The sequence below is a fragment of the Rhincodon typus genome, chromosome 3 (genome assembly GCF_021869965.1).
Source record: "Rhincodon typus isolate 14 chromosome 3, sRhiTyp1.1, whole genome shotgun sequence".
Classification (NCBI taxonomy): Eukaryota; Metazoa; Chordata; class Chondrichthyes; order Orectolobiformes; family Rhincodontidae; genus Rhincodon; species Rhincodon typus.
Genome location: NC_063334.1, coordinates 4,888,535 through 4,901,699, shown reverse-complemented (window position 1 = coordinate 4,901,699; position 13,165 = coordinate 4,888,535). Strand labels below are relative to the sequence as shown.

Below are 13,165 nucleotides of genomic sequence, written 5' to 3'. Positions count from 1 at the left end.
GAGTGCACAGTCTAGTCATGGGCTGGATCATGAGATGGTACCTGATCTCTTCAAAGACTTCACCTCTGGGTAACGATTACTCAAAGAACAGGGGGAGAAGGTAAACAAGTTAAAATATTGAGAGATACGGGAGTTGGTCAGTCTCTAATAGTAAGAGATTAAAGTATTTGCACTTCTGAAATGTTACCCAATCTGTGGAATAAATGGAGAGAGATTTAGCATTGTCCTGTGTAAGATCAGGTAGGAAAGTCCAATCAAGACTGGGGAAGTTTCATGCTTAGAATCATAGAATCCCTAAAGTGTGGAAACAGGCCCTAGAATCATAGAATCCCTAAAGTGTGGAAACAGGCCCTTCGGCCCAACAAGTCCACACCGACCCTTGAAGCATCTCACCCAGGCCCATCTCCATATAACTAACCTAATCTACACACCCCTGAACACTACGGACAATTTAGCATGGCCAATCCACCTAACCTGCACATCTTTGGACTGTGGGAGGAAACTGGAGTACCCGGAGCAAACACACACAGACACGGGGAGAATGTGCAAACTCCACACAGACACTTGCCCGAGGGTGGAACTGAATTCAGGTCCCTGGTGCTCTGAGGCAGCAATGCTAACCACTGAGCCACCATGCTACCCATTAATAACTTCTCTCTTTCCCCTTGACAATACTGATTCCACATCGATACTGTGCATGCACGAAATACTACCCGTGCTGCGCACAGCTGCCGAGTAATGCATGCTCTCTCCTTGGTGCCCAGGTGATTGTCAGCAGCTCTGGACAAATAGTGAAAATGTAAATGAAAAATGCTGGAAGTCACAGCGGGTCTGGCAGCATACATGGAGAGAATACTAATGTTTCGAATCTAGATGAGTCTTCATCAGGCTGACATGAATCGTGGTGAGGGCAGCATTTATGCAATGGTTGGTGGGAGGGTAGAGTCCCGGGGGAAAGAGGCTGCTGATAGTGCAGACCAAGTGATCGAAATGTGCAAATAGCAGAACAATGGTGTGTCCAGGTGCCCAACTGGAAAGAACAGACAGTCCCACTGAAGTGCGGGGAGGGAAGAGAGGCCATGGCGACAGAGAATATAAGTAAAGCTAAAAGAAAGGGAAGAAATGGGAGCCTGCCCACAATCCGAAGGTGTTAAACTCAATATCAAGTGCAGAAGATTGTAAAGCGCCCAGTCTCAAGATAAGATGCTCCCCCAGTTTGCGCTGTGATTTGCTGGAGCATTGCTGAATGCAAAGGACAGACAAGTGGGCATGCGAGCAGTGACAGTGGAAGTGACTGAAAGAGTGTCTATTCTAGGAATAGTAGGAACTGCCGATGCTGGAAAGGGTCTCGACCCGAAACGTCAGCTTTCCTGCTCCTCTGATGCTGCTTGGCCTGCTGTGTTCATCCAGCTCTACACCTTGTTATCTCTATTCCAGGGTTACAGTTTGCTCTTGGAAAATATCTAGTCAATCAAAAGTGTGAGTGATGCCCCTTGTAGTGGAGAAGCTGAAAGAAAACCAGGGAACTGAACAGTTAAAAGAAGAAAAGTACCCTGGAACTTTTCCAGTCTGTATGGTGACAAAATCCCACAGTTATAAGTTAAAGCAAGAAGGGATAACCAAAGAGAAAGACAAAGGAGTTGAGGTCCAGTTAGCTGACACCCCGTTTGATGAAATGGTAAAGGAAGAACCTGAGCAGCTTGGGGATCAGACAGAGGTGTTTAGCTCTGAAAAATTAATGGCGTTATAACAAAAAGATGAGACAATAAAAGATTTATATCATGGAGACTACTTGGAAAAGGAATCAGAATGTATTCCAGAATGTTATTACCTTAAGAATAAAATCTTAAGACGGAAATGGAGAGTTTCGCAGTTACGGCAGATGGGAAATGGGCTGAAGTTCATCAGATTGTGTTGCCTGTAGCATACAGACAGGAAGTATTGTGGGTAGCACACGAATTACCTATAGGAGGTCATCTAGGAGTGCGAAAGACTCAGGCTAAGATACAAAAGCATTTCTATTGGCCTGGATTACATAAGGATGGGGCTGACTTTTGCTGTACCTGTCATACATGTCAGATGGTAGGAAAGTCACAGGCAGTAATAAAACCTGCACCTTTGATGCCAACTCCTGCAGGTTTTACACGGGTTATAATTGATTGTGCAAGTCTGCTCCCAAAAACTAAATGCAGGAATCAGTATTTGCTAGCCATAATGGACATGTCTAGCAGATTTCCGGAGGCAATTCCATTATGGAATGTCAAGGCAAAAAGGATTGTAGGAGTTGTTTGTTTACTTTACCCATTATGGACTACCCAGGAAATTTAGTCAGACCAAGGGTCCAATTTTACTGCCAAATTATTTAAGATGGTCATGGATAGCTTAGGCATCAAACACTTTAAATCAAGTGTGTACCATCCTGAATCCCAGGGAGCTTGGAAAAGGTGGAATCAGACCCTAAAGACCATGCTGAGAGCTTATTGCCAGGATTACCCAAATGATTGGGATAAAGGTACCCCATTTATATTATTTGCTCTTAGAGACGCTCCAAATGAATCAACTTTGTTTACTCCATTTGAATTGATAAATGGACATGATGTAAGAGGGCCTTTAAAATTAATCTCAGAAAAAGTTGATAGGAAGTGAGAGACCCCACAGTTGGATTATGTGTCTGAGGTGAGAGAAAGATTAAACAGAGTAGGTGAATTACCTAGACAACATTTGAAGATGGCACAGCACATAATGAAGCAAGTAGCAGATAAGAAATGCAAAATCTGTACATTGGCTGTGGGGATAAAGTATTGGTGCTGTTACCAGTGGGAAGAGATCCCTTCAAAGCAAGGTTTAGTGGCTGTGTGTGGGGCCTTTCTGTGTATCTGTGTCAGAAATTCCCTGTTGGCCCTGAGTTCTACCATGACGTCCAGGAATGCAAGCTGCTCGTTCTCTTCTTCCTTAGTGAATTTGATGCCGGTGAGAGTATTGTTTATAAGTTGGTGTGTCTCCTCTTGTTTGTCCCTTCAGGTTTAATTTTTAGGTAGTCTGTTTTGTTGATTTGCCCGGTCTGTTTGAGTCTCTTTAGAGTGTTGATTATTTTATTACCCAGTTGTGGTGTCGGGTCTATTTGCACTTGCCAGTATGCATTCGTGTCTGCTAGTAGTATCTGTGCTTTAGTGAGGTAGTCCCATTTGTTTAGTATTACTGCCATGCGCCCGTTGTCTGCTAGTAGGATTATGATATTTTTAATCTTTTTTCAGTCCTTCTAGAGCCTTCTTTTCTGATTATATTAAAGAGTGTTCAGTTCGTTCCTTCTGGTCAGTGTCAGGACCACTGTCTGTCTTATTGCTTGTTGTGTCTCCTCATTGATGCCGTTGGTCTTCAGTGTGGATTCTAGTGTGGCTAGGAACTCTGTCTATATGACACGGTTCTACAGGAAGGTTGTACCAAACTTTAGTAGCATGGTGGCACCACTGACAGATTTGTTAAAGAAGAACATGAAATTCCACTGGGCAGACCAACACTAGGAGGCATTTGAGAATTTACAAGCAGCGTTAACCACCGCACCACTTTAGCCAGGCCAAATTTCTAGAAGCCCTTTAAAGTCACTTTCAACACAAGTGATGTAGGGGTTGTAGCCATGTTGATACAGAAAGATGACTGTGGAATTGAAAAGCCAGTTAGTTTCCAAAGAAACTCAATATCTACCAGAGAAAATGTTCAACCATTGAGAAAGAATTATTGAGTTTGGTACTGGCCTTACAATGTTTATGTTGCAAACAAGGTATCAGACAGTTGTGCACACTGATCACAACCCTTTGACATTTTTGGAAAGATTTAAAGATAAGAACACCAGGCTATTTCGTCGGAGTCTTCTGTTACAAACATTTAATTTACAGATTACACATGTTGCAGGTCATGAAAATGTTACTGCGGATGCATTATCGCGGTTTTAAAAGATAGAAATGGTAGTGTTCAATGTTATATAAATATATATATATAGAATTAGTATGAAATCTGTAACTCTAGATTATAGACCTATGGATCTAGTAATAATGGTGTTAAGAATTAGAAAAAATGCTCTACTCAGAACTTACTTTCCTACCCATTTTTGTTCTATCAGCAAATTTAGCAAACTTACTTTCAGACTCTTGCTCCAAATCATTTATATACGAGTAAGGCATGAGGTTAAAAGGGATTATAAATAGGTTACATGGTCATAGATCTGGCAAATGGAGTATAATGTGGGGAAGGGAGGTAAGTGAGAGGCTGGAAGGAGATACAGTAATTAAAAATAGCAACTTGAAGAGACAGGTCAGGCAGCAAAGAATGCCTGTTGGATTAAATTGCATCTATTTCAATGCAAGAGGGCTGACAGATAATGCTGATGAACTCAGGGTGTGGATAGGTACATGGGACTGGGATATTATAGCCATTATAGAAACATGGCTAAGGGAGGGACAGACTGGCAGCTTAATGTGCTAGAGCACAAGTGCTTTAGTTGGGACAGAGGTGGGGTAAGAGGGGAGGAGGAGTTGCATTTTTTGATTAAGGAGAGTATCACAGCAGTAGTCAGAGATGTAAAAACTGAGGGATTAGCCAGTGAGGCTTTGTCCGTGGAGCTAAGAAATAAGGGGATGGTGGCATTATTGGGGTTGTACTATAGGCCCCCAAATAGTCAACGGGAATTAGAGGAACAAATATGCAGGGAGACTTGCAGGAGCATTAGGGTTATCATAGTGGGGGATTTTAATTTTCCTAACATAGACTGGAACTGCCAATAGTGTTAAGGGCTTAGATGAGGTGAAATTTGTTAAACGTGTTCAGGAAAGTTTCCTCAAGCAGTATACAGATGGTCCTTCTTGGGAAGAGGCAAAACTCGATCTACTCTTAGGAAATAGGGCAGGAGAGGTGACTGAGGTGACAGTGGGGAAGCACTTTGGGACCAGTGACCATAGTTCGATGAATTTTAAAACAGTTATGGAGAAGGACAAAACTGGTCCACAGGTTCATGTTCTAAATTGGGGGAAGGTGAATTTTGATGGAATTAGACAGGAGCTTGCAGGAGTTAATTGGAGTAGTTTGTTTGCAGGTAAAGGGACATCTGGCAAGTGGCAGGCCTTTAAAAGCATGAATAGCTAGAGTTCAAGGTCTATATATTCCTGTGAGGGTAAAGGGCAAGGTTGGCAGAAGTAGGGAACATTGGATGACAAGAGATATTGAGGCTTTGACCAGAAAAAAGGACGAGGCATGGCTAAGGTACAGGCAGCTGGGATCAAGGAAGCCCCTGGAGGTATATACAGGAAACAGGAGTTTATTGAAGAAGGAAATCAGGAGGGCACAAAGGGGGCACGAGATAGTTTTGGCTGACAAGATTAGGGTGAATCCAAAGAGATTCTTTAAGTATATTAAAGGAAAAAGAATAACTAGAGAGCGAATAGGGCCTCTCAAGGACCAAAACAGGCATATATGTGTGGAACCGCAGGAGATGGGTGAGATCCTCAATGAATATTTCTCCTCTGTGTTTACCGTGGAGAAAGACAAGATGACTTGAGGAAGTTAGTGGCGATATCTTGGGGATAGAGACGTTGGAAGTATTAAAATGCACGAAGGTGGCTAAATCTCCTAGTCCTGACCAGGTATATCTAAGAACCCTGCAAGAGGCTACAGAAGAAATTGCGGGGACCCTAGTTGATATATTTGCATCATCGTTAGCCATGGGTGAGATTTCAGAAGACTGGTGGGTAGCAAATGTTGTGCCCTTATTCAATAAGGGCTGCAAAGAAAAGTCTGGGAATTACAGACCAGTAAGCCTAACATCTGTGGTAGCTAAGTTACTTGAGAAGATTCTGAGGGATAAGATATACAGGCATTTGGAAAGACAGAGTTTGATTAAGAGTAGTCAGCATGGCTTTGTGTGTGGGAGATCATACCTCATAAATTTGTTAGAGTTATGTGATGTAGTGACCAGGAAGGTTGAGGAGGGCAGGGCAGTAAACATAGTCTCTATGGATTTCAGTAAGGCCTTTGATAAGGTTCCACATGGTAGGCTGCTCTAGAAGGTTAGTTCGCATGGAATCCAGGGACAGCTGGCAGATTGGATACACAATTGGTTTGATGGTCGGAAGCAGAGAGTAATAGTGGAAGGATGCTTATCTGACTGGAGGCCTGTGACTAGTGATATGCCTCAGAGGTCGGTCCTGGCCTCACTGCTGCTTGGAATCTATATCAATGATTTGGATGAGAACATACAAGGAATAATTAGTAAATTTGCAGATGACACTAAAATAGGCAATATTGTGGACAGTGAGGAAGGTTATCAAAAATTGCAACAGTATCTTGATCAGCTGGGTGAGTGGGCCGAGAAATGGCAAGTGGAGTTTAATATAAATAAGTGTGAGGTGTTGCATTTTGGAAAGTCAAATCAAGGGTAGGAGTTTCATGGTGAGTGGTAGGACCTTAAGGATAGTAGTGGAACAGAGAGACGTTGGACTTCAGGTGCACAGTTCTCTGAAAGTGGAGACACAGGTAGACAGGGCAGTGAAGGCGGCTTTTGGCACACTGGCCTTCATCAGTCAGGGCACCGAGTGAAGAAACTGGGAATTTATGTTGCAGTTGTTCTGCACGTTGGTGAGGCTGCACTTGGAGTACTGTATTCAGTTTTGGTCACCTTGCTACAGGGAGCATGTTATTAAACTGGAAAAACTGCAGAGGAGATTTACAAGGATTTGTCAGAACTCAAAGGACTGTGTTAAAGGGAGAGGTTGAACAAGCTAGAACATTTTTCTTTAGAGCATAGGAGACTGAGGGGGGAAATCTTATAGAAGTCTATAAGATCATGAGAGGCATGGATAGGGTGAATGCACTCAGTCTTTTTCCCATGGTTGGGGAATCGAGGACTGGAAGGCATCAGTTTAAGGTAAAAGGGGAAAGAATATGTGGAAACCGGAGGGGCAACTTTTATTTTTACACACAAGTTGGTATGCATGTGGAATGAGCTGCAGCGGGTACGTTAACAACATTTAAAAGGCATTTGTACAAATACATGAAGAGGAAAGGTTGAGAAGGATATAAGCAAAGTGCAGGGAAATAGGGTTAGCATGGATGGACATTTTGGTTGGCATGGACCAGTTTGGGCCAAAGGGCCTGTCTCTGTGCTGTAAGACTCTAAATTGTAAAAAGATGAGGTTCTAGCTCTGATCCCTGTGCCATACCAGTCATTACATTTACGCTAATGGCTCCTGTTAGCACTCCAATCTTTTATTCACATCAATATAACCCCTACACCATAAGCCTTCATTTTCCGCCATGACCTTTGACATGGCTCCCTATCAAATGTCTTCTGCTATGTAAGGACAATACATCCATAGGTTCCCTTTTAGCCAAAGCAAATGTTACTTCTTCAAAGAACTCTAATACAGTGATTAAACGTGATTTCCTTTATCACAAAACCGTACTGAATCAGTCTGATTACCTTGAACATTTGCAAATGCCCAGCTGTAACGTTGTTAATAATAGCTTTTAACATTTTTTTTTATGACTGGGTTTAAGCTTGCTGGTCCATAATTTTCAATATTTGACTTCCTTGCTTCTTGAATAAAGAGGTTATATTCATTATTGTCTGAACCAATTGAACCTTTCCTGAATCTAGGAAATGTTGGAAAATTAGAACCAACACATCAATTAACTCACTAGCCACTTTCTAAGGTGCTAGGATGAAGTCCAGCAGGACCCAGAGACTTGTCAGTACACAAGAAATTATAGTTCTAAGAATTTGCATAGAATCACTTTATGATTTTTTTCAGTTCCTTCCTCCACTCCATTTCTTGAACCACAGCTATTTCTGGGATTCTCTTTCTCTTCCCAAATATCTTTTAACAATTTTTAAAGTGATTTAATATTTCCAGCCAGCTTTCCCTTCTTTTAGTCATTCATTGCTTCTTAAAAAAAATCTGTTCAATATTGTCTAATCTGACAATATTGAACAGGGTGGAGATAGCTATTACGAGGGGGCAGAGTTTTAAAGTGAGTGGATGGAGATATAGGGGAGATGTCAGAGGTAGGTTCTTTACTCAGAGTGGTAGGGGCGTGGAATGCATTGCCGGAGAGGGTAGTGGAGTCGGCCTCATTAGGGGCATTTAAGCGGCTATTAGATAGGCATATGGATGTTAGTATAAGGTAGGGGTGGAGGTTAGACAGACCTTAGGTTTAGGTTAAAAGTTCGGCACAACATCATGGGCCGAAGGGCCTGTACTGTGCTGTACTGTTCTATGTTCTATGTTCTGACCTATCAGTCATCTTTATGCAATTCTTTACAGTGGATACGTTTTGTTCAAAATTAACCATGGATTGTGGATCCTTCCCTTAAGGTTTTTTCCCTTGTTGGAATGCTTCAATTCTGTGCTCTGAAATATCTCTTTTGTTGTTTGTCAACGCATTTTTATTGACCTCTCTCCTTACTTAATTTGCCCATTCACTTCAGCTGGCTCTGCTTTCATACCCTCATAATTGCCCCAAATAGGTTTAAAATACTAGCATGCGACCTACTCTCTCACTCAAACTGAATACAAATTTCAATCATATCATGATCATTGTGATCCAAGGGCATATTCACAATGAGATTATTAATTAATCTTACCTTGTTGCACAACATGTCTAGTATAGTTTGGTCGGGTCAGCTCCAGAACATGCTAATCTAAGAAATTATTCTAAGCATTTTATGCAGTCTGCTTCGAGGCTACTTTTGCCCATCTGATTTTTCCAGTTTATAAATAGATTAAAACCCTTCAAGATTATTCCAAACATTTCTGATGTGCTCCCATTATTTCTTCCTTTATACTTCATCCTAATGTGAAATTACTGTTAGAGGACCTACTCACAAACTCCCACTAGTGACTTCTTGCCTGTTATTCCGCATCTCAGCTCAAACCATTACTTCTTCCTGGATTCCCAAATTTAGGTCATCCTTCTCACTTAATTCTTGCATTAGTACAATAAAATCCACTCCTCCAACTTTTCCTAGCTTCCTGTCCTTCCTAATCCCTTCAACATCAAGGTCTCAAGCCACGTCATCCTGCAGTCACATCTCTGTAATGGCTCAGACATACTGATTAATTTCTATGTGTGCTTTAAGTTCATCGATTTTATTCCACATGTTGTGTCATTCAGACGCAGAGCCTTTAGTTTTATCCTTTCATTGTTTTTGTAACTTTTAGCCTCATATGTTGATTAACTGTTGAATATGTACTTTCTATCTCTTTCTGTCATGGCCTGTTTTTCATTTCCCATATTAACACTTACCTCTTTTTCCTTGACTCTACTCTCTGGTTTATCATATCTGCCCAAAGTTGTTTTCTTACCCTCACTATTAAAATCTGAAAACAGTCAAGGTTGAGTTCAACAATGGCTCATCAGCCAGAGCTCTCTGAAGAAGAGAATTCCAGACACCAACAATCCTCAGGAAGACATTTCTCTGCACCCACTTTCAAATGAGAGCCTTTTTACTTTGAAACTGCACTCAAGTTTTGCATTCTCCCATGAAGAGAAACATCCTCTCAGCATCCACCCTGCCAAACTCCCTCAGAACCTCAGTCCAAAGAGATCTCATTCTTCTAAAATACAAATCTATATAGGTCCAACTACCACAACTTTTTGTCAAAAGACAACCATGTTATCTTAGGGGTAACGCTAGTGAACATTCTCTGAATTCCTTCCAATGCAAATATGCTCTCCCTTACATAAAGTGACAAAAACTAAACAGTACATTTGTTGCAGTCTCATCAATGTTCCATGCTACAAACGTAACTTTGTGATTTGCTGATTTTATTGTGTGTGCTTAATGCTAGAACGCAGCCGACTCTCTGCAAGATGCAACTGAAAAAACACAAAAACCTGATAGGAATAGGCTAAACTAATGAGCTTAAATTTTGGAAGACCTACTTTAAATAATTCTTATTCAACAAAGTATTACAGTACACAATTAGTGAGAATGCTTTCAGGTTAATAGACTTGGGTTTCTTGAGTTGAAGCTTAGGCAATTTTGAAATTATGATCAGCAAGCACATGAAAATACTGTAGTTTCCAAATCAGAATAAGCCAACGTAAGGTAAATCAGTTCACCTTGCTGTCCCCCAAGCAGCCGTTCAACACCCTTGATTAATTTGTGACGGTGCCCATAGGCATTAATTCCAATTTCTTTCAGCTCTTCATGTCCCATGTCTGCAAGCACATCCAATGTGATCTGAAAAATTTCAGCACATTGTCAAATCCTGGAGCTGAGAAAATGGCTTTTCAAATTTTTAAACAAGTTGAAAAGGCAGATTTCACATTTTCCTCTCTCTAAGTACTTCAGCAACATCATAGCTCACTCCTTATTCACCCCAATAACCCTTCCTCTTCCCGCTTCACCTTCCTGTGTAATTGCAGGAGATGCAACAGCTGCCTTTTTATTTGCTCTTGAGGAGGAGGAGGGGGACACTAAACACAGATTGAATATTCACTTTGAGGAACACCTCTTTAGTATGTGTGGCCCCAGGTATACTGCCCCTTCTCTTTTGAATTCTCTGCACCAGTCTCTAACTCCTCCAAAGTTTAAGGTGTATCTTGATAAACACAGGAACGGAAACTAAGAGAGGGACAGAAACCACGTATGGGCAACAAGCAGTGGATCTAAATAAGGACTAGGAATTGGCCATATTGTTCTTTGTTCTTGTTCAATCTCCGACATTGTTCTAATAAAACTCAATGTAAGGTCAAGGAACAGCACCTAATTTTTCGAAGGGGCACCTTCTGAACTCAACATGGAAGCAATTTCAGATTTTTAACTTCTGCTCATTTCTTTGGATGACATCTCCTGTTGATGATTCTACTACTCCATTTAAACCTTCCCCAGATCCAAATTTAGTTTTTTCAAATTTGTTCTATGATCACCTCCCTTGCCTTCCACCAATATGCCATTTGTCATTGAATCTCTCCTGTCTTTCATCACATCAAATACCATTCCCTTGCTCTCCATATTCCCAACCACTTTTTTTCTGTCTCTGTACTTACTTAAGACCTATTACATTTAACTTCTTCCATCCTGCTGAAAGATCACTGAGCTAAACATTATTTATCTTTTCTCCACAGATGCTGTCTGATCCAAGCATTCCCAAAATTTCTGTTTTGTTTATTTTCACGTACCTGTTCCCTTTCAAATATATCCCGCAAGTGTTCTAAGCCCAGACTTTTAAGGAACTGGTTTATATTCATGTCAAGCACAGTAACTGCAAAACAAAAAATACTTATGTTTCAATATCAGATTAAATGAATGAATGTTAGATGCACAAGAAAAAATGATCTGTATTATTACAGTATTTTATCGCAGCTTCACACTACACTAATGCACTTCACATGTAATGATACAAACAGCCAAATGGTAACATGATAGCATTAGAATTCCCATTTTTTGCTTCCCATTTGTGCTATGAAATCCTTTCGTAAACATCTCAACAAGCCCAAGACCTCTACGATCTCAAGGATGAGGGTTATGGATGCCTAGGAACACCAGAACCTGAAAATCTCCTTCAAGCCGTGCTGATGTGGAACTGTACAGATGTTTCTTCACTTTTGCTGGGTCATAATCCTAGAACTTCCTTCTTTACAACACTCTGGGTGTACGTAAACACATGGACTGCATGAGGAAAAAAAGAAAGCTATGTCAGAGCTCCCTTGTGGGAGGTGGCATCATCAGAACTTCAACCAGGATTCCACACCAGTGGTTGATACCCAAGCCGTATTGGAATTATTTCCTCCATTTCTACCCTCACCTCTTCACTTTCCTCCCAGAGCAACAACAGGACTCCCTCCCATCTTCATAACCTTCACCCCTTGAGCCTCTGCGTTCAAAAGTTCATTGACTGCCAGCTCAAGCAGGTTCCCACTCCCAAACATACCACGGATTCAAGATGGTGCCAACAAAGATTGACTTCTTACAAGCTCCTACAGTAGACCTAACTCTAACATTTCTTATTTCTACACTTTTGAGCCTAATTTTTCACTCTGTTCAGGTTTTCTTCATCCTATGATCTGTATATCCTTGCTTACTATGATCTGCCTGTACTGCTTGCAAACAAAGCTTTTTACCGTACTTAGGTACACGTGACAATAAATCAAATCAAATCTAATATCTTCCCTTGCCCTCCAAGCATTCTGCAGGGAATGTTCTCTCCACGACATCCTAGTCAACTACTCTGTTATTTCTAACACTTCTTCAGCCACCTTCCTCCATCCTCCGACACACCCTACTTTCGCCATACAATCTTAGAAAACATAATCACACCCACAAGTCTTATCTACGTAGGTCAGCTCTGCTGACATCAAACCTATTTACTGCTTTTGACACCTACTTTTTACCTGGGCTGCCTTACCATCTGTTTAAATTGCTCCGCATCTCACTTTTATCAACAGCATAAAGCTGTCAATTTTCTAGCCACTTTAAGGTTCGAAGAGTCAAGGTGAACTCAACACATTAACTCAGTTTCTTGCTCCACAGGTGCTGCCAGACCAGCTGAGTTTCTCCAGCACTTGTTTTTATTTCACATCTCTAGCAGCTGCAGGACTTTGCTTTAAATTTACATCAATTTTTAGTCAGCCTACCTTCCCCTTCTTTTCTTTCATTGCCTGTAGCTCCATCAGCCGCACCAGAGGCACCATTCACAGCTAGCTCTGCAAGTGGGCCAGTCAGGTTATCAACACTGCTAGCAGCAGACAAACAAGAGGGAGTTGAGGCTGGAGAGATCACTGCTGCACTAACAACAGTTGCCTGAGGTTTATAACAGCTTGGGAGGGCTTCTGGTGGCATAGCATCAATAAGCAAGGCCCTGATGTCGTCAGCCTGAAGTAAGAAAAACAAGAAAATTTGTAAGTTTTCACCCTGGGAAATTTTAAATACACAGAGCTTTAAAATATCAATTAATTCACGCAGGTCATTATGCAATATCGTAAACACACACTAGCAAAATGTAAAGTAAATACTTGTTACTCCTTTGAATTTTGAACATACTGTAGCCAAATCCAAAGGAGTCTGGCCTTCCTGGTTCTTCATGGTAGGGTCTGCCCCATGAGCCAGCAGCAGAGCACAAAGTTGTGTCCTTCCTTTCTGTGCTGCTTCATGCAATGGAGTGAAGGCCCA

At 41.3% G+C, this 13,165-nt stretch overlaps 1 protein-coding gene across 2 annotated transcripts in view; it reads right to left on the bottom strand.

The window, feature by feature from the left end:
- tnksa (tankyrase, TRF1-interacting ankyrin-related ADP-ribose polymerase a) overlaps positions 1 to 13,165 on the bottom strand; it is a 151,804-nt gene that overhangs the window by 21,059 nt on the left and 117,580 nt on the right. For both annotated transcript variants that reach the window (XM_048595409.1, XM_048595410.1), the window contains 4 exons: positions 13,037 to 13,165; positions 12,631 to 12,868; positions 11,176 to 11,258; positions 10,114 to 10,234 (listed from right to left, as the gene is read on the bottom strand). In XM_048595409.1, coding sequence (XP_048451366.1) covers positions 10,114 to 10,234; positions 11,176 to 11,258; positions 12,631 to 12,868; positions 13,037 to 13,165 — 571 coding nt within the window. The remainder of the gene's footprint in view (positions 1 to 10,113; positions 10,235 to 11,175; positions 11,259 to 12,630; positions 12,869 to 13,036) is intronic.